Source organism: Geotrypetes seraphini, chromosome 5, assembly GCF_902459505.1.
Source record: "Geotrypetes seraphini chromosome 5, aGeoSer1.1, whole genome shotgun sequence".
NCBI lineage: Eukaryota > Metazoa > Chordata > Amphibia > Gymnophiona > Dermophiidae > Geotrypetes > Geotrypetes seraphini.
In genome coordinates, this window is record NC_047088.1 from 229,446,303 (window position 1) to 229,468,727 (window position 22,425).

General features: G+C 43.3%; 1 protein-coding gene across 1 annotated transcript in view; it reads right to left on the reverse strand.

Moving 5' to 3' along the window:
• The window catches only part of ARHGAP15 (Rho GTPase activating protein 15), an 850,722-nt gene that overhangs the window by 712,683 nt on the left and 115,614 nt on the right, over nt 1-22,425 (reverse strand). The window contains exon 6 of the mRNA XM_033947260.1: nt 8,952-9,041. Coding sequence (XP_033803151.1) covers nt 8,952-9,041 — 90 coding nt within the window. The remainder of the gene's footprint in view (nt 1-8,951; nt 9,042-22,425) is intronic.

The following is a 22,425-nucleotide window of genomic DNA, read 5'->3' on the forward strand; positions in this document are numbered from 1 at the left end:
TACTCAGGATTTTGTAGACTTCAATCATATCTCCCCTCAGCCATCTCTTTTCCAAGCTGAAGAGCCCTAACTGTTTTAGTCTTTCCTCATATGAGAGGAGTTCCAATTCCTTTACCATCTTGGTTGCGTTTCTTTGAACCTTTTATAGCACCACTATATCTTTCTTGAGATAAGGAGACCAGAATTGAACACAATACTCCAGATGAGGTCGCACCATGGAGTGATACAGGGGCATTATAACATTCTTAATGTTATTAACTATCCCTTTTTTAAATAATTCCTAGCATTCTATTTGCTTTTTTGGCCATCGCCACACATTGGGCAGAAGATTTTATCGTATTGACTACGATGACACCCAGATCCTTTTCTTGGGCGCTAATCCCCAAGATGGACCCAAGCATCCGGTAACTGTGATTCAGGTTATTCTTCCCAATGTGGGATTGTACCTAATTTATACCAGGTTTCAATTGGTGTAATTTACCTGGTGTAATTTTGGGCATGGATCTTGGCACTATGCCCGTTTTAATAAATGGTGCCCAACTTGGATCACCATTAATAGAATAGTGCTGAGTATGTTTTTTTGGTGGGGTTTCTAAATTTGGCCATCATTTACTGAATCTAGCCCCATATATGGGTATGAATGTCACTGCCAAAAGAATTTACTTGCATGTGTTTGATGAAAATTTGTGTTACTGTAGTAAATGCAAGCAAAATCACCACAATGGGATAGTAAGGCCTACTAAACACCAAAACACACTGCTCACTAGAGCAGCAACTACTAGGCAAATCAACTTCTGACACTTTCCCTTCAACTCAATCCTACATCATTGCCAAAATGTGGACAGTAAACGAGCCAAACCAGAGGGAAGGAAAAGCCTCAGAATATTAACGAGAGGTACACAGAGAAATTCTCCACACTCCCTGTCTCAGTCACCAGCACAAAAACCTCTCCTTTGGCGCTCAAAACTTCAAAGATTTCAACAACAGTTCAACCAGCATAAATGCTTTTTCACTTAAATTGGCAACTCGTGCCACGAAAGTTTATATGTATGCTTTAGACAATCCACCAGGAAACACAAGTTTTCACTCAATACTTGCTGTGGTACTTGAGAGCTTTACACATCTTTCATACAAAAATGTCTGAGATATCTTTGTTGAATCATCCAACTCTTATCTTTGAGCTGGCTACTCCTTGTGACCCTGGGCAAGTCACTCAATCCTCCATCGCCTCAGGTATGTTAGATAGATTGTGAGCCTGCCAGGACAGCTAGAGAAAAAATGTTTGAGTACAGAATGTAAACCACTTAGACGACTTCCACTGATAGGCTGCCTGTACCAAACACTCCAAGGACCTGATACTAGCATTGAAATTCTTGTACAACATGGCACCAGGCTATATGATGACCAAGCTTCCTCAGTACATACCAAACAAGTCCCTTCACTACTAGGATGAAATACGCCTTAAAACGCCCCCCCCCCCCGGTCTTGCCCTTAAACTGCAAACCACCAAACGACATTCTTACTCCCACTTCATAACAAGCCACTGGAATCAACTGCCCCTGCAGATCAGATCCCTTGAAGGACTCCTGAACTTTAGGAAAGTAATTAAAACATACCTCTTCAACTAACTCCCATGCCCACGACCGATGAATTACAAAGAAATATATATTACTACTGGATCTTCGGTACGTGTCACATTAGGATAAAAACTTGTATTGAAAAATCTTCCTCAGACAATTTTCAGGAAGTGTTTGAAGGAGTACTGCAGCAGGACTGACCCCTGAGGAAGACGATTAAGTTGAAACACGGCCCATGTCGAGTCTGCACTTTCCAAGCTAAAGTGGGATTCTGTTAATTGCATATATATCTGCATCTTTGTGCTGACATAATAAATCATGAACATCAGCTCCGCAGTTTCCTTGTTTTGCTTCATATTTGAAAGGGAACAATGTCTGCTATAGTTCCTTCTTCTATGTACCCCTGTCCTCATGGAAATGGTCTTCATCCACGGTCCATGGACCAGAGAGTTCCCTCTCAAATTCAGTGCATAAGCACAGAGCAACAGCTAAAAATTACCCCACATTAGGATTACCAGATTATCCGTCATGGCATAAATCTGCATATATTAATAATAATAATAATAACTTTATTTTTTTATATACCGCAGTACCACAAACAGTTCAGAGCGGTTTACAGAGTAAGAGACTGTACATTTACAGCGATGATACAATGCGAACTGTACATATTCAGTATAGGTATTTTATACAGTAAAGAAACAGAGTAGGTTTATCATACAGGGGACAGTACATATACAGCAGAGTTAAGTATGTAGTGGTGAGGCAGTGCGAGAGGCCAACTAAAGAGGTAGTCTTTAGTTATTTGGTGATGGGGGAGGTTCAAGAAATTTGTCGTAGAGGAAAGATTTGAGAGATTTCCTGAAGGATAAGTAACATGGGGCAGATGAAATAAGGGTGGTCAGGCAGTTTGTCCATCTGCCAGCTTGGTATGAGAGAGTTCTGTTGAAGAATCTTTTGTAGGTGCATCCCTTTGGGGAAGGGTAGGTAAACAGGTTGGTATTACGTGTGCTTGTGGTTTCGGGGAACACGAAGTGGTGAGACAGATAAATCGGTGATAAGCCAGTTAAGGTTTTAAAGCAGAGACAGGCGAATTTGAAGATGACTCTCGCTTCTATTGGCAGCCAGTGTAGTTTTCTATAATAAGGGGTGATGTGGTCTGACTTTTTGAGGCCAAAGATTAGGCGGACTGCAGTGTTTTGGATAAGTCTCAGTCGCTGGATGGTTTTCTTGTAGGAGCCTATATAAATTATATTACAGTAATCCAGTGTGCTTAGGATTAGGGATTGAACCAGCAGTTTGAAGGAGGGGAAGTCAAAGTAATGTTTGATGGTGCGAAGTTTCCAGAGGGTATGAAAGCATTTTTTGACCTGGGTGTTGGTGTGGTCTTCGAAACACATAAGTGCTCTCAAAACAGATAACTGCTCTTTTTTTCCCTTCTCTTATGCTTTGGCATTGTTCTGTTACTATGGATGAGATTTGAACTAGTATGATGATTGGAAATGGTGCTGTTTCAAGTTTATTTAAAATTTCTTATATCGTCTAAATCAAACTTCTAAGCGGCGTAGAATAATAATAAAAATGTATGCCATCTGTACACTTTGGAGGAAAGGCGGGAGGGGGGGGGAGATATAAATGCGCATGAGTTGAGTCTCTTTCATTTGAAAGGAAACACTGCAATGAGAAGGCATAGGATGAAGTTAAGAGGTGAAGGACTCCGGAGTAATCTAAGGGTGGTAGATGCAAGGAACAGTCTCCCAGAAGAGGTGGTGGAGACAGAGACTATGTCTGAATTCAAAAGGGCCTGGAATAGGCACGTGGGATCTCTCGGAGAGAGAAAGAGATAATGGTTACTGTGGATGGGCATCTCTATGACCTCACAATGCAGGTGTAAAGAGCCTAGCCTATAGGAAGGGGAGATGCAAATGTTAAAAGCCTTAGCCAATAGGGAGAGGAGGAGATAGTGGATACTGCGGATGGACAGACTGGATGGGCCATTTGGCCTTTATCTGCCATCATGTTTCTATGTTTCTATACATCAACTGTAAAACAAGGTTAAAACTTAACATTACATGACATCATTGGGGATTGTTAGTACAAGCAAAGACTTAAACCATGGACAAACGGAAACAGAAGGAAAAAGGTAAGAACTATAATATTCTGAAAAAAGAGAACAAGTAAGGGGAAAACAATGGGAGGGGTGGAAGTATAAAGATTTCATCTGGTGTGATATAACATTAGCTGAGCTGATGTCACCAGCTGGTAATATTTATTGAATGATGGTGTGGGTAAAATGGGAGGGGGGGGACAGAGGGTGAGGGGAATATATGAGTTGTTATCAAGGGTCTGTAGAATAAGGATTGACAATTTTATAAGAGGAGGTAAGAAAGGGTTAATAGACAGAGCTTGTAAGAAAGAAAAATGATTAGGGAGGATGGGGTGGAGCAGTCACGTGATTGGTTGGATGTTGTGGCAGGCTGGAGTGAACTCTGTGAGGAAAGGGGAACAGTAGAGTAGTCTGTTCAGGAAAAGATTATCCCTCCCTCCCTCCCATTTGTGCTGGGGTTATGTTTTGTGTCAGTGTTGTGGGGTGGGGTGGGGGGTGTACATGTTATATGTCGACTTGGGTGGGTTTCGTGGAGCTTATGGGGTTGAGGGGAGGTAGTCGCAGCTTTGGGTGGGGCGGAAAATGGGGTTTGGCCCAGTTGGATCTGGGAGATGAGCAGTTAATAAATAAATAAATATAACACTCGTATGCGATACCGCTGCGAGGGGAAGCATGGCCTTGTGTCACCGTGGATCATGTTTGGGGGGAGGGGAAGCATGGCCTTGCGTCACAGTGGGCCATGTTTGGGGGAATGTTATAAATTTAAAGACTTAACGGGAGCTAGTTTCAACACCGAATAGCTCCCTGGGGGTGTGTGAAATATGCAATGGGGGTTTGTTGGTTTTTGGACACAGATTGTATTGTAAGTGAGGATAATATTCAGATAGATAATAAAGCTGCGGCCAAATATTTATTCCAATAAAACTGAGTTGTGTGATTATTGATTGATGGTGATTAGCTTTCAGTTGCAGGTGACGGGAATGCAAATGCTAATGTTATGAAAAACTGCGTAATTTAGCCCTTACAAGGGCAGTTATGATTCGAAAGCATCATGGAATACAAATGTTTTTAACTTTGATTTGAAATGACTTTGAGATGATTCTTCGCGTAGATAATTGGGTATGAAATTCCAGAGGGAGGGTGCAGTCGCTGCAAAAAAATATTTGATCTCATTGTGTTAATATGCTTTAAGGATGGAATAGTAAGGCTATGGGCTCCTTTTACTAAGCCGCGTTAGGGCATTAACGTGCATGCTAGACGCTAACGCCAGCATCGAGCTGGCGTTAGTTCTAGCTGTGCAGCGTGGGATTGGCGCGTGCTAAAAACGCTAATGTATCTTAGTAAAAGGAGCCCTACGGAATAATTTTTATTTATTTATTTAGATTTATATCCCGTTCTCCCAGTAGCTCAGAACAGTCTACAAGTAAACATACACAGTAGAAGTAATTAGACAAATAAGATGTACAATAGGTTTAGATGCTTGGACATACAAGATTGTGCAGTATTTATCAGAGTACAAACAATTTTTCAGAGTACAGACAATTTATCAGAGTACAGACTAAGAGAGGACTATACAGAAATTTAGGGAGAAGTTAAATAGGGGAGAGAAGAGAGAGGTGGGGTTTAAGGGGGGTGTAGACTGAGGGAGATCTTTAGTTGAAGAGGAGGGTCTTTACCATTTTACGGAATGTCAATAAAGAGTTCTGTTGCCTGAGTTGGGGGGGGAGTTTATTCCAGAGATGTGGGATGAAGTGGCTGTAGGATCATTTGCGGGCAGTTTCTGAGAGGAGGGACCTTCCAGGGGGAATGCATAGGCGTATTTCCGATTTTGAGCGGAGGGTGCGAGTGGGGGTGTAGATGGGAAGCTTGGATTTTATGTAGGAGGGGGTGGTGGCATAAACTCTCTTGTGGGCTACTGCTAGGGCCTTGAAAGCATAGCGTTGGCTAATTGGGAGCCAGTGTTCAGCGCGGAGTGCTGGGGAGACGGGATCATGGTAGTTGAGGTTGTGTAGGAGGCGGATAGCTGCATTTTGGACACGTTGGAGGCGTTTGAGATTATTTTTGGTTAGTCCATTAAATAGGGAGTTACAGTAATCCATTCTGGAGAGGACATATGCGTAGAGGGGTTGGGCGAGGTCAGGTGTGGAGATGTAGGGTGTGGAATAAGCACAATAGCACTACACTGTAGCCCTTTTCTTTGCACTACACAATATTATTCTTTGTGGATATTAAGAGAGCAATAAATGAAAAATTTTTGTGAACTTGATTTGACATAGTTATATTGTTCTGAGAATGAGGGATTGTATATAACCTATTCCGGGACTGTAAGGAAGGTTTACTCCTAAGCTATATTGAAGAAGAAAGATATGACAGAATGACAGCCGTCACTTCCATTCCAGCGGCTGACAGTTCTATCATCCTTTAACATGGGGGTTATTTAGTTATTACAATCATCTCTGTGTAAATGACACTTAGGATTATTTAAGATTATGTTGTAATCCTTTTAATCCTCGGTGCTTTAAATTTCAGGCTAAACACCAACAAGCAAACCAGCACTTAGCAGAAATGTTTAAAGCTACTGATGTGAACATAAATCTCATTTTATTCAGCACTTCTCTGATGAAGACATACACCGCGTATCGCTCACAGACACCAGTACTGTAATTCTTGTGCTTTAAATTTTATGCACAGCTTTCTCCAACAATTGCAGTTAGCTGAAGTTAATATCCGCAGACAAATAAATAAATAAAAAAAAACCCGAGGTCAGAAAGTACATTACCATATTAATAAAACAGAAATGTTTGCCCATAATGCAGTAATATGCAAATGCTTATGTAATCTGCATCATTATATGTCATACAACTAATAATCCTTCTACTGGTTTACAGTGGATTTTAGATTCTGAATTGCTCGCGCTTTGCAATTCTGTTTCTTAGATTCCTCTCTACCCAAACATTCCAATGGTCATTTTCCATACATAATCAATAATGCATGGTCTCAGATTGAATGCCACAGCTAATTCAGATTTGGAATTCTGCTTCCATTTATAACATAACACATCAACAGGACTGATTATTGCTGTGTTTCAATCAGCACTCCTTTATTATTCTGTAGGTAATGAAAGGGGGGGGGGGAAACAATGCTTTATTACCGTGTTATTCAGCTATAAGCATGATTTTTGTGAGCATTTGAAAGCCAAGCCAGCTATGTAATAAAATATTGATAGCTTTTGTTAAATCCTTTAAGATTCCTTTTAGAGCAAATTCCTGGGTATTCATCCCAGGTTATGATTACAGCATGTGAAATTCACCCTTCCCTTAAAGATTTTAGTATGAATCTCTCACTGAGGGTTTGGGGAGGGTGTTGGCTAATGATTACGCCATAACCCCAGGTGGATGTGACACTTCAACTCTACGGTTATCTTCCTGCGCCACAAAAATTGGCAGTGAATAGGAAGGTCAGGTGTAAAAGATTACAAATCGGTGCTGGGAAAGGCCTATGTCTCATTTAAAACAATAATTTATATTGGTTTATATAAATGATCATTTTTTTTTTTTTTTCACATGGGACTAAATAGGAATCTCTAAAAGCCACTGTAGTTTATAACACATGCTATCCTCACCATATCACAATGAATATTTCATCAATTTCATTAAAAAATGTTTGTATTTGGAAAATTTTGAGCAGGTGAAATATGTTGAAACAAGAACAAGAAAGTAAAAAGCAGAGCGAAGGCAACCACTGGATTCTATAAGTTTTTTTTAATCCAATAAAGACTTAACACGTCCGTGTCTCGGCCTACAGAACCTGCATCTAGAAGTGTTTCCACAGTGGATACAACTATCTACATTTTCTTTGGTTTTGTTTGGTTTTGTGACATTTGCTAAAAGCAACACTACATTGAGTTTAGTCAAACCACAAGATAACAGAGATGCTTTCTTATAAGTTCCTAATAAATGTTAAGACTCCTGATGCAGGCCGTTTAGGCCGAAACACGGACGTGCCGAGTCTTTATTAGATTAATAAAACCTTTTAGAATCCAGTGGTCACTTTCGCTGTGATTTTAACTTTCTCAGGTGTGAGGAGGGATTCTCTCCTGTGTTCGATACTGAGACAAGAACAAGAGCCATTTTAGTAGCTGGGGTGATGAATAATATTCAGCACTTAAACTTTTAATAACATTATTTGTAGAAGTGTTTTCCTTAATTGGACAATTGAGATAGATGAACAATATTCAGCACTTTAAGAAACTTTAAAAAATAATACCATTTGTAGAAGTTTCTTAAAAAAAAAAGGGACAGAGAGAACTGTTTTTAGAGAAATAAGAATATAGGATGAATATTCCTTTATTATAGACTTGTCTAATATTATATGTTATTATATTTTATGCATGTATCTTGTAACAGTGTGAGATTGGAGAAACTGGGCCTCTTCTCCCTTGAAAAGAGGAGACTGAGAGGGAACATGATCGAAACATTCAAAATACTGAAGGGAATAGACTTTGGGCTCCTTTTACAAAGGGGCGTTAGGGACTAAACGCACGGAATAGCGTGCGCTAAATTGCCATGCACGCTAGACCTTAATACCAGCATCGATCTGGCATTAGTTCTAGCCGCATAGCGCAGGTTTAGCACGTGCTAAAATCCTGCGTGTGCTAAAAATGCTAGCGCACCTTAGTAAAAGGAGCCTTTAGTAGTTAAAGACAGATTGTTCACCCTCTCCAAGGTAGGGAGAACGAGAGGGCACGCTCTAAAGTTGAAAGGGGATAGATTCCGTACAAACGTAAGGAAGTTCTTCTTCACCCAGAGAGTGGTGGAAAACTGGAACGCTCTTCCGGAGTCTGTCATAGGGGAAAACACCCTCCAGGGATTCAAGACAAAGTTGGACAAGTTCCTGCTAAACTGGAACGTACGCAGGTGAGGCTAGATTCATTTAGAGCACAGGTGTGAAAGTCGGTCCTCGAGGGCCAGAATCCAGTCGGGTTTTCAGGATTTCCCCAATAAATCTGCATGAGATCTATTTGCATGCACTGCTTTCAATGCATATTCATTGGGGAAATCCTGAAAACCCGACTGGATTCTGGCCCTCGAGGAGGGACTTTGACACCCCTGATTTAGAGCATTGGTCTTTGACCTGGGGGCCGCCGCGTGAGCGGACTGCTGGGCATGATGGACCACTGGTCTGACCAAGCAGTGGTAATTCTTAGGTTCTTAGGTTTTAGGTGGGATACAAGTCTGTTAAATAAATATATAAAATTAATATTTCCCTACCTGAAAGACATTCTTTCTGCTGGATTTCTCTTTGGTCCATTCAATACTGGCTCCACACAAATCCACCCACTCTGGTTTATTCCCTGATTTCTGTAGATAACAATTAAATGTGAAGTGCAGCTCATGTGTAGATAAATGCAAACACTTGGATAAAAAGAAACAGTCTCAAGATCACCAGTGACGGTCAGGGAGCAACTGGTGTAAGAATTTACAGCAATAAAATACTTTCAGAAATATTGCAATCACTTGGCAAGCTCAATAAATTTATACCTGCGTTACTAGTAAGAGGTTATATTTACCTTAGAACAAATAATCTCTTGATAAAAACTGGAATATCTGTCATTTAGTCTACAAGGTTAAAAAGGATTTAGTAAGTACAAGATCTAGAAACCAAGGGGTATATTCTGTAAACGGCATTCCGAGTGTAGGAGGCGGTAGGCATTCTACCACTCTCTAACCAGCCAATCGGGACTCATGTTAAAAGAAAAAACAACAACAACACCCAAGCAGGCCGCCTACACCATAGGCATCTGCCACGGTTGGGGGAGATGCGTAGGGACACTTAAGCTCACCCAAGGCTAGGCATGGGTATGGTTTTGCCCAGAATTGACTTTGGGTGAACTTAGGCAGCCCTAACTCTCTAGGGCTGCAATAGGCGTCTGAACTGTAGGCCGACAAAAAGCTGGTCTACATTTCAAATAGACACGGCCGCTGATCGTGGCAAATAAATTTCACTGCCGCAATCAGCTGAGCAGCTATGGAAGGGCACTTACCCCCTCCTCATGAAGTTGGGCGTTAGAAGGGATTCCCACTCCCTCCTGCCACCCCTCCCAAATCATCCCCCACCCCCAAGCATCCCCCGGCAGGAGCAGTGCCCAATTCCCCCTGTCAGAACCCCCAGGAAACCAAGTAACTGCAACAGTGCTGATGAATATTGCCACAGACTGCCCCAGCACTGTCCAGTTAGTGCTGGGGAAGTCCAGGGGCAGTGCTTGGGTGGAGCCTGGGAGGCACTGGGACTTAACTGGTTATCAGATCACTAGCCAGTTAACTAAGCAGCTAAAGTTGGGACAGCTAAAAAGGCTGTCCTAACTTTAGTTGTGAAGCTAACTGGCTACCAGTCTAAATATAGGTCAGGGCTTGGTTAACCACCAGGTTCAGCCTCTGCCTTCCTGGTGCTCCCTCCAGGGCAGGATTAATTCATCGATGGCCCCTAAGCACACAAGTACACTAGGCCCCCCTGCCCCGCCCCACCCCACCATGCGCCCAGGCAGAAACAGGAAGCTGCGTCAGAGGGAAGCTTTGGACATGCAGCACCACTTGCACAATTACAGTTCCCGTTGCCTTTCTTACCCGCGTTGCTTGCTTGTCTTACTTTCCGTCGATGAGGGGGGTGCTGCGTTGCCGATCAGGGGGGGGGGGCCCGTGTTGCCGATCGATGCTGGAGGGGTCCATTGCCGTTTGGAAAAAACAATGTTGATGCCCTCCTTCATCGGGCCCCCCTGACCATTTTGGGCCCTATTGGCTAACCCTGCCCTGGCTCCCTCCCTTCTGCATGATGCTAATCCCCCCTCCTCTTACGCTCAATGTCAAGAAGGGCGAATATTCATCCAGAGGGGTTAACATTTTATTAAGCACTGATTATCGCTGTCTAAATAAGACTAAGATGTTCAATGTCTTGCTAGGGAGTTAACATTGAATATCTGGGCAAGACCAACCAGGAGCTAGTCACCAGAAAATATCCAGATACTAGCCAATTTTTAGCCGGGACCCACATAAGACATCTATCTGTCTCCTGACTTAATATTAGCTGGCATACAGATAAAGGGTCTGCACCCTCCCCATCACGGCCAATTTCACCCAAACTACAGCAGAGAAACAACATAAATTTCTGGCTCTTCGATCATGACTACAAGAAGCTGAATGTGTGCTATGGCCTGCTATCTCTGGCGCGCTTTCATGTGACTTATAACAACTGGACAAAAACGTATACTGAACTGGAAGCTATAGAACACTTCTTGCAAGAACAAGAAGCTCTTCAAGAGATGACCAGTTAACTCCGTTGATCAAATTCATATACGGTTTTGCCTCTCTTCTGTACCACTTGTTTGAATACTGATATGTGGTGGATTTATGCATATAATTGCTCTCATATTTTATATATGTGCTGTCTGTTCAACCGTAGTTCATTTTTCTTGTCTCATTGGTTGTAGGTTGTTGTTGGTGTGGGCACATCTCAGACCTTCATATGGCTGTATTTTACCCCCAGAGGCCTAAGTGTCATTTTTTTGTGGGTGGGAGGGGATTAAAATGAATGTAGGGAGGGTAGGTGGGGGCATGTTTGTGGCAATCAGCTCAGCGGAAATTCTCTAACCGGCGCCTGTGACTTGGACAGAGAATCAGAGGGGTGGGGTTAGGCGGGGTTAAGCATCTGTCCATCAGGAAAGACGCAATTCTAAATAAGATGCTCGTGCACGATTCTCAAAAACTGCTTAGGCAACTGCTGAGGCTGGGCTTCCTATACCGAATCTGGCCCTAAATGCTCCGATGCTGCTCAGACACACATAGAATTCCTACGAGGGGAGAGTGTGGTGCAGTGGTTAAACGCTACAGCCTCGGCACCCTGAGGTCGTGGGTTCAAACCCAAGCTGCTCCTTGTGACCCTGGGCAAGTCACTTAATCCCCCCAGGTACATTAGATAGATTGTGAGCCCACTGGGACAGACAGGGAAAAATGCTGGAGTATCTGAATAAATTCGTGTAAACCGTTCTGAGCTCATCTGGGAGAACGGTATAGAAAATTGAATAAATAAATGAGCATCAGAACAGCATCAAAGTATTTAGCACACTGGGCCACGTTAGAAACCTCTACCGCTGCATAGTAAAAGGGGACTTTACTGTGCAATATCCATATTATTTTAATCATTCTCATTTTAAATGACACTGTCTCGTTTTCTGTTTGACTGCCTCGGATTGATCGTAAGCTCTGTCAACCACAGAGAGTCTCTTACATGCTTGTGTACAGTACTGCGTACATCTAGTAATATTATAGAAGTGTTAAGTAGCAGTAGTAGGACATTGTCACGTAGGGGTCAAGATATGTCATTTTAAAAAAAAAATGTTTTATTTATTCCCCATTTTCATTGAAGGTGATGGCAGTCTTTTTTTTTTTTTTTTTTTCTTTCTTTCTTTCACTGGCTGCCAGCTGTTTCAGCCTTACTTTTTTCAGCTGCTGCTGTTTATACAATGCCAGACAGCTGCACCTTATTGTGATTCAACTGTACAATTAGATATTAGTTACTTAGTACGCAGGCTAGGCAGAAACATTTTGCATTAGAACACTCTCAGACTTCAAGGTACAAGCAGGAACGCATACTGTGTAATAAATTCTTAAAGGCACAGGTGTCGTATTCATCTATAAAATAGAGGCTAATGCACCTACATTACTCTTATCTGTATAAATAGATTTCTGTCTGCAGAATATTAACACATACTTGCAGTCATTTAGAAATTAAGCATTCAGGGGCACATGTTTGGGGGGTATGAAAAAATTATGCACTGAAATATCATTTTTATAAAATTTATATTCATTGACATTATACAAATACGACCACAAATGTCTACATACTAAAGTAAAATGAACAGAAACATTCTTATATGCAAAGGGTCCCTTTACAAAGCCACGGTAGCGAGGCAGCCAGGGTAAATGCACCGAAGCCCTATGGGTTTTCCTGCATTCACTGTGGCAGCCTCGCTACCTTGGCTTTATAAAAGGAGCCCAAAGCTCCTTAAAAGGAAAAATAATCATTCTTCTGAGACCACTAGGCAAAACGGAGGACAAAATCCAAAACATCAGAGTATGATAAAAAGGTATGATATAAAAAATATTGGGGTCCTTTTATTAAGGTGTGCTAACCGATTTAGCACGCACTAAAGATTAGTGGGCACTAAATGCTAGGATGCCCGTAGGAATTTAATGGATGTCTTAGCATTTAGCAGGCACTAAATCGGTTAACACACCTTAATAAAAGGACCCCAAAGTAAGAATTAACACAAACGGCCTCTTTTACAAAGCCGCGCTAGCGGCTGCGCTGCGCTAACAGCCCTGAAGACCATAGAGATTTAAAGGGCTTTGGGGCTGTGGCCGCGCAGCTTTGTTAAAGAGGCCGGAAGTCTTTAACCTTCCTTCAACATCTTGAAATACCTATTATCCTGCTGAGATTTTTGCATATATCATTTTCAAGTATCTTGTAATGCAGAAAATACAGCAGTAGTTCCCAAACCTGTCCTGGGGGAACCCCAGCCAATCAGGTTTTCTGGATATCCACATTGAATATGTATGAGAAAATCTTGCATGCAGTGGAAGCAGTGCATGCAAATAAGTCTCATGAATATTCACCATAGATATTCCACTCGGTTTGTGCATGCAAATAAGTCTCATGAATATTCACCATAGATATCCCATTCGGTTTGTGAGTCACGATTTGCGAGAATGTTTTGCTCGTCTTGCAAAACACTCGCAAACCGCGTTACTCGCAAACCGAGGTATGACTGTACATTTAAAAACCCACCCATATCGGCACTTGGATGATCTAAAAGATAGGTCATCCAAGTGCCGACAATCAAATTGGGTTTTTAGACGTATCCAGAGACTTTTTAGGTTTCTGAATCCCGCTGTGTGCTCAGAGCTGAAAGGGGCATTTTTGAAGGAGTGGGCAAGATGTGGACTGACCTAGACTTATTTGTACTATAATTGAAAGCTTTACGATGCTGCCTGGATGGAACATATACGTTGTGACTTAGGCGATCTAAAAACAAGTCTAAGTGCCCGGAAGGTATCCAAAGTGATCAGATAACCACTGCAGATACAAAGTACAGACCCACACACACTTCCCCAGCAATCACTGACCGCCCCACACTGTCATAAAAAGTGGAATAAAAAGTAAATACAGTACCTGTCTCCAGAACATCAGCGCCTGGAATAGGAAAGCCTTGTAGTGCTGCAAAGAGGTGGCTTAAGTAGTCTGGGGAGTAGTCACAGAAAAGAGGACCCAGGCCCATAAGCCACTATAACCAAAGAATTTGTGATGGAAAATGTGAGCCACCAAAAAAACCCAAAACTCAACTGTACTGCCATATACTGAAGGTAGAACCTGCAGCCATAAGGGCTATTGGAGTTGTAGACAGATGGGTATAGTAGGTTTTTGGGGGGGGGGACTCACCATGACCTGCAAGGGAGTTGTGGTGAGATGTTTATGTGGCACCCTTTTTGTGAAGTTCACAGCAGACCCTGTAAGGTGTCTCACTACTCGGTTGCCATGTCTGGGTGGCCAGTCCATCAATTTGCTGGCCACTCCCACTTCCAAAAGGTCTTGTTCTAGGCATTTGGGACTTAGACAAATTTTGGGATGAAAATGTGGTATAAAGATAAATGTACTATCTTCAGGACAGAGAATGTTGAATTTTATGGTTCAAAAATAGCTATATTTCCTAATGTTTCCAAATGGGCGTAATTGCGTCGTAAAAAATTTCTAATGTTACGTTGGGTTTAGGAGCTACCTTTCAGCTGCCCTTTCCATGTAAATGTTGTATTACCTATCAAGCAAATAGATATGTTTTTTATGAACCTGATCAACTACAATTTTTCATGGATGGGTAAAGCGGCTTCCGTAACCCCACAGATGCCTATTGATATCACCGTCCAGACTGTATAGTAATAATGCAACCAATTTGCTCTGTATTTGTAAGTATACTGATATGTTTCCTTTTTCCTTGAAAGTCAACTACCCTTGACAGTGCTTGATTTTCTCTCCTTAATTGTGGTCTACTGTCATAGTATTGTACATGAAATGAGTGTTATTATTTCCTAATTGGCTATTGTTATTTTTCTTTATCAAAGATTTTTTCTTTTGATGTTAAATAAAGGCAAATAAAAAAAAAAAAAAAGATAGACGTACTAGTGGTCTGGACAATCAAAAGGCTAGATGCAGAAGTAGACAATTTTCAAAAAAAACTTTTTTTGGAATGTATTTTTCGAGAATGGACTTTGGATGCTGCCGACTTTGGACGACTAGCGCCCTAAGTCCCAAACGGTCTTAGATATTTGTTTTGCCCCTCCATCTATCTATCTATCAAGAAATCAAGATGCAGATGAAGTTCAACGTTGAGAAATGTAAAGTATTACATGTGGGAAACAGAAACCCGAGGTACAACTATACGATGGGAGTGATGTTATTGAATGAGAGTACCCAAGAAAGGGACTTGGGGGTAATGGTGGACATGACAATGAAGCCGACGGCACAGTGCACAGCGGCCGCTAAGAAGGCAAACAGAATGCTAGGCATAATCAAGAAGGGTATTACAACCAGAACGAAAGAAGTTATCCTGCCATTGTATCGGGCGATGGTGCGTCCGCATCTGGAGTACTGCGTCCAATATTGGTCGCCGTACCTTAAGAAGGATGGCGATACTCGAGAGGGTTCAGAGGATAAAAGATTTGGAAAACCTTTCATACGCTGAGAGATTGGGAAAACTGGGACTCTTTTCCCTGGAGAAGAGGAGACTTAGAGGGGATATGATAGAGACTTACAAGATCATGAAGGGCATAGAGAGAGTAAAGAGGGACAGATTCTTCAAACTTTTGAAAAATAAAAGAACAAGAGGGCATTCGGAAAAGTTGAAAGGGGACAGATTCAAAATGAATGCTAGGAAGTTTTTCTTTACCCAACGTGTGGTGGACACCTGGAATGCGCTTCCAGAGGACGTTATAGGGCAGCGTACGGTACTGGGATTCAAGAAAGGATCGGACAATTTCCTGCTAGAAAAGGGGATAGAGGGGTATAGATAGAGGATTACTGCACAGGTCCTGGACCTGTTGGGCTGCCGCGTGAGCGGACTACTGGGCATGATGAACCTCAGGTCTGACCCAGCAGAGGCATTGCTTATGTTCTTATATTCACTATTACATAGCTGCTTTATGTTTGAAAATTAGCAGGATTTGAGTGGGTTATAAAGTGCATGTATATGATCCCAGTTTGGACTCTATTGAAAATTTACCATAATATGTACCTGAAATTCTTTGTAATATCCCCAATTTCACTTTATCTTAAATTTCAATTTCTTTTATAATTAACTAGCTGATGCCCCGGCGTTGCACGGGTATTTAATTATAGCAATAACACTGTAAATGGATTCAAATAAAGATACTTTATAGTGGTGAATGAAATTATTTTTTTACAGCTTAATAAAAAGTACAATATTCAAATTATAATGTGAAATATTTGACAAAATGAAAACAATACAACTAACGCAAAACGTGATTATAAACAACATTTTTAGTTTCACCTCCTGGAGCAAAAACATATAAATTCTTGGGTGAACCCAGCCTTGAGAAAGCAACATAGAGTTGTGGGCCGCGAGACCCCCAGAACATATCACCCTAGGTAGTGAGGGATCTGCATACCAAGTTTCGTTCACATCGGTCAAGCCGTTTTTGAATTACTGTGAGAAAGGCAGCTTTTTACATTTTTTCCATTGACATGAATGGGTGAAATATGATTTTCTGTTTGTAGCACCGCCCACGTGTGCAGGTGGGCCGCGAGACCCCCAGAACATATCACCCCAGGTAGTGAGGGATCTGCATACCAAGTTTCGTTCAAATCGGTCAAGCCGTTTTTGAAGTACTGTGAGAATGGCAGCTTTTTACATTTTTTCCATTGACATGAATGGGTGAAATCTGATTTTCTGTTTGTAGCTCCGCCCACATGTGCAGGTGTGCCGCGAGACCCCCAGAACATATCACCCCAGGTAGTGAGGGATTTGCATACCAAGTTTCGTTCAAATCGGTCAAGCCGTTTTTGAATTACTGTGAGAATGGCAGCTTTTTACATTTTTTTCCATTGACATGAATGGTTGAAATGTGATTTTATGTTTGTAGCTCCGCCCACGTGTGCAGGTGGGCTGCAAGACCCCCAGAACATATCACCCCAGGTAGTGAGGGATCTGCATACCAAGTTTCGTTCAAATCGGTCAAGCCGTTTTTGAATTACAGTGAGAATGGCAGCTTTTTACATTTTTTCCATTGACATGAATGGGTGAAATGTGATTTTCTGTTTGTAGCTCCGCCCACGTGTGCAGGTGGGCTGCAAGACCCCCAGAACATATCACCCCAGGTAGTGAGGGATCTGCATACCAAGTTTCGTTCAAATCGGTCAAGCCGTTTTTGAATTACTGTGAGATTGGCAGCTTTTTACATTTTTTCCATTGACATGAATGGGTGAAATCTGATTTTCTGTTTGTAGCTCCACCCTCGTGTTCAGGTGGGCCGCGAGACCCCCAGAACATATCACCCCAGGTAGTGAGGGATCTGCAAACCAAGTTTCGTTCAAATCGGTCAAGCCGTTTTTGCGTGATCGCGGCACATACACACACACACACATACATACATACATACCTCCGATTTTATATATATAGACTAGCTGATGCCCCGGCGTTGCACGGGTATTTAATTATAGCAATAACACTGTAAAGGGATTCAAATAAAGATACTTTATAGTGGTGAATGAAATTATTTTTTTACAGCTTAATAAAAAGTACAATATTCAAATTATAATGTGAAATATTTGACAAAATGAATACAATACAACTAACGCAAAACGTGATTATAAACAACATTTTTAGTTTCACCTCCTGGAGCAAGAACATATAAATTCTTGGGTGAACCCAGCCTTGAGCAAGCAACATAGAGTTGTGGGCCGCGAGACCCCTAGAACATATCACCCCAGGTAGTGAGGGATCTGCATACCAAGTTTCGTTCAAATTGGTCAAGCCGTTTTTGAAGTACTGTGAGAATGGCAGCTTTTTACATTTTTTCCATTGACTTGAATGGGTGAAATCTGATTTTCTGTTTGTAGCTCCGCCCACGTGTGCATGTGGGCCGCGAGACCCCCAGAACATATCACCCCCGGTAGTGAGAGATCTGCATACCAATTTTCGTTCAAATCGGTCCCACAGCGTTTTACATTTTTTCCATTGACATGAATGGGTGAAATCCGATTTTCTGTTTGTAGCTCCGCCCACGTGTGCAGGTGGGCCGCGAGACCACCAGAACATATCACCCCAGGTAGAGAGGGATCTGCATACCAAGTTTCGTTCAAATCGGTCAAGCCGTTTTTGAATTACTGTGAGAATGGCAGCTTTTTACATTTTTTTTCCATTGACATGAATGGTTGAAATGTGATTTTATGTTTGTAGCTCCACCCACGTGTGCAGGTGGGCCGCGAGACCCCCAAAACATATCACCCCAGGTAGTGAGGGATCTGCATACCAAGTTTCGTTCAAATCGGTCAAGCCGTTTTTGCGTGATCACGGCACATACACACACACACATACATACACACATACATACCTCCGATTTTATATACAGTGGTGCCTCACACAACGAACTTAATCCGTTCCAGGAGCAAGTTTGTTATGTGAAACGTTCGTTGTGTGAAACGCGTTTTCCCATAAGAATACATGTAAAACAAAATAATTCGTTCTGCAGCATAAAATATGCTAAGATGACATAAAAAAAGATAAATTTTTGGTTATTATTTTTATTTAGATACATCTAAAAACATAATTGTTTTTTAAAACAACACACATTTTTTAAATTTAAAGACAGACTAAGTAGAGTCTAATTTTACAGTGAGAGGGCAGAGTCTCAGCGGCAAAAACTGGGACTTAACTGTTCATTTTTTTTTTTTTTTCTACCGTGTTTCCCCGATGATAAGGCAGGGCCATCAAATAAGACAGCCCCCCCTTTTTAGAAAAAAATGTAAAATAAGGCACCCCCCCGCAAATAAGCCACCCACCGATACCTGCGCTTACCCGAATCGGGTGGTACGGTGGGTGACTCCGTGTGGTCCCTGGCACCCCCGACACGATCGGGGCAAGAGGGAGCTCAAGCCCTCTGGCCCCCCCGACTCCCCGACACGATCGGGGCAAGAGGGAGCTCAAGCCCTCTTGCCCCCCCCGACTCCCCGACACGATCGGGGCAAGAGGGAGCTCAAGCCCTCTTGCCCCCCCGACTCCCCGACACGATCGGGGCAAGAGGGAGCTCAAGCCCTCTTGCCCCCCCGACTCCCCGACACGATCGGGGCAAAAGGGAGCTCAAGCCCTCTTGCCCCCCCGACTCCCCGACACGATCGGGGCAAAAGGGAGCCCAAGCCCTCTTGCCCCGCCGATTCCCCAACTCCCCGACAATATCGGGCCAGGAGGGAGCCCAAGTCCTCCTGGCCACGGCGACCCCCCTAACCCCACCCTGCACTACATTACGGGCAGGAGGGATCCCAGGCCCTCCTGCCCTCGACGCAAACCCCCCCCCCCCCCAACGACCGCCCCCCCCCCCCAAGAACCTCCGACCGCCCCCCCAGCCGACCCGCGACCCCCCTGGCCGACCCCCACGACACCCCCAACCCCCTTCCCCGTACCTTTCTGTAGTTGGCCGGACAGATGGGAGCCAAACCAGCCTGTCCGGCAGGCAGCCATCGACGGAATGAGGCCGGATTGGCCCATCCGTCCCAAAGCTCCGCCTACTGGTGGGGCCTAAGGCGCCTGGGCCAATCAGAATAGGCCCGGGAGCCTTAGGTCCCTCCTGGGGGCAGGGCCTGAGGCACATGGTCGGGTTGGGCCCATGTGCCTCAGGCCCCGCCCCCAGGAGGGACCTAAGGCTCCCGGGCCTATTCTGATTGGCCCAGGCACCTTAGGCCCCACCAGTAGGCGGAGCTATGGGACGGATGGGCCAATCCGGCCTCATTCCGTCGATGGCTGCCTGCCGGACAGGCGGGTTTGGCTCCCGTCTGTCCGGCCAACTACAGAAAGGTACGGGGAAGGGGGTTGGGGGTGTCGTGGGGGTCGGCCAGGGGGGTCGCGGGTCGGCTGGGGGGGCGGTCGGAGGTTCTTGGGGGGGGCGGTCATTGGGGGGAGGGGGGGTTTGCGTCGAGGGCAGGAGGGCCTGGGATCCCTCCTGCCCGTAATGTAGTGCAGGGTGGGGTTAGGGGGTCGCCGTGGCCAGGAGGACTTGGGCTCCCTCCTGGCCCGATATTGTCGGGGAGTTGGGGAATCGGCGGGGCAAGAGGGCTTGGGCTCCCTTTTGCCCCGATCGTGTCGGGGAGTCGGGGGGGCAAGAGGGCTTGAGCTCCCTTTTGCCCCGATCGTGTCGGGGAGTCGGGGGGGCAAGAGGGCTTGAGCTCCCTCTTGCCCCGATCGTGTCGGGGAGTCGGGGGGGCAAGAGGGCTTGAGCTCCCTCTTGCCCCGATCGTGTCGGGGAGTCGGGGGGGGCAAGAGGGCTTGAGCTCCCTCTTGCCCCGATCGTGTCGGGGAGTCGGGGGGGCAAGAGGGAACCAGGCGGAGAGAGGGCAGTTAAGCGCAGTGCCTGCGCGGAAGGATGCAGCTCGGGCGACTTCGTTGTGTGAAACAAAGTTCGTTGTACGGATCAAGACATAAAGTTCGTTGTGCGCAGCGTTCGCTGTGCGAGGCGTCCGTTATGCGAGGCACCACTGTATATAGATTGTTTTTAAACGTATATATTTAGCTTTTCTATTGACTCTTTTTAAATCACTTTGCACTTCTGGCAGTTTTCTACATATCTGTGGATATATCTATCTCCTCACTCCTTCTTAAACAGAAATGTAGACCAGGAATCATAAGCATGGCTTGGATTAGTAACACTCCAAACGAAGATCAGACTTGTCCAAACACTCATGATCTCAGTGGTCAGTTACGGATGCGTAAGCTGGACACTACGGAAACAGAACTGAAAGAAGATTGTCTCAATTGAGCTTTGTTACTGGAGAAGGATTTTAGGCATGCCGTGGACTGCCAGGAGAACTAACAAATCGATTCTGGAAGAGATCAAACCGACTATAATAATAATAATTTTATTCTTACATACCGCCATATCATAGGCGGTTCACAACAAGGTGAGCTAATACATAGGCTACAGATAAAATACAAATTAGAATAATGGACTTAAAAACAGATAAAGACAGAATAATGAAGTTACGACTGTCTTATTTTGGTTACACTATCAGAAGAGAGAGATCACCAGAGGTTTGTGAAGATGGAAGGAACCAGGCGAAGAGGGCGACCAGCAATCAGATGGCTGGACACATTGAAAACAACCATGGAGATGACGCTGGAGGACCTTTCCAAACCAGCACAAAACCAATTTCTTTTTCGATCCGCAATTCATCAAGTCGCTAAGACTCGAGCACGAGTTGATGGTACCTAACAACAACACTCAACTACAGATTCAGTACCGCAACAGGAATTATATTGTTATCCACTACTAGAAGGTTAACAGAGGTCCTAAGGGGTATCAGACAGCCCTCCAAACAGCATAGTTTGGATGGGTAAATTCCTCATTTGCCCCGTGGTACCTCCCCCTCCTTACTTTTTTATAAATATTGTTTTAAGAATTTTTATTTGTATTTATATTATAACTTAGTTATTGAATTTATTCATATTAAGTGTACTTAGCTTTCAATTTAGCATTCAGCTGCAAACTGTTTCCCCGAATGCCAACAGTTTTCAGCTGAATGCTAAATTGAAAGCTAAGTACACTTAATATGAATAAATTCAATAACTAAGTTATAATATAAATACAAATAAAAATTCTTAAAACAATATTTATAAAAAAGTAAGGAGGGGGAGGTACCACGGGGCAAATGAGGAATTTACCCATCCAAACTATGCTATTTGGAGGGCTGTCTGATACCCCTTAGGACCTCTGTTAACCTTCTAGTGGATAACAATATAATTCCTGTTGCCGTACTGAATCTGTAGCTGAGTGTGTTTGCTAATTGTTTTATTACAACGGAAGCTTGTTGTAAGATGACCTAACAACAACAGCATTTAAAGCACTGGTCTCACTTCTATGGAGGTGCATAGGGATACCTAAGGCCAGTTCCATACCAGTCTTAGGCACCCCAGGCATAGGCATCCCTATGCACCTCCGTAGGTCTGAGATAGAATGTTGTCTGCATTTTTTTTTAAAGAAAATGTGCATCCCAATTGGTTTTAGACAGTAGTAGGATGCCTACTGCTGCCTAATTTGAGGACGCCATTTGGAAAATTTGGCCCTTATGGTCTCTTTTACAAAGTTGCTGTAGCAATTCTCCTGTGACAAATGCGCTGAAGCCCATAGGAACTGAATGGGCTTCTGTGCATTTCCTGTGGAAAAAAAACACTACAGTGGCTTTGTAAAAGAGACCCTTAGAAATCTCAGTATCACAAATATTGTATAACAAAATAAATTCATATAGCTGGGAAAATGCCATTTTTTTGTTTTCCTGGATGCATTTTTGTCAATGTTATTTCAACTACAGGTTGTTTCTTTTCTTTTTATTTTTCTTCATTGAGAAAAACAAAAACCTTCTATGATGAAAAATAGGAGTGAACAAAATGCTGAGCATCAAAATGAAATTCATCGC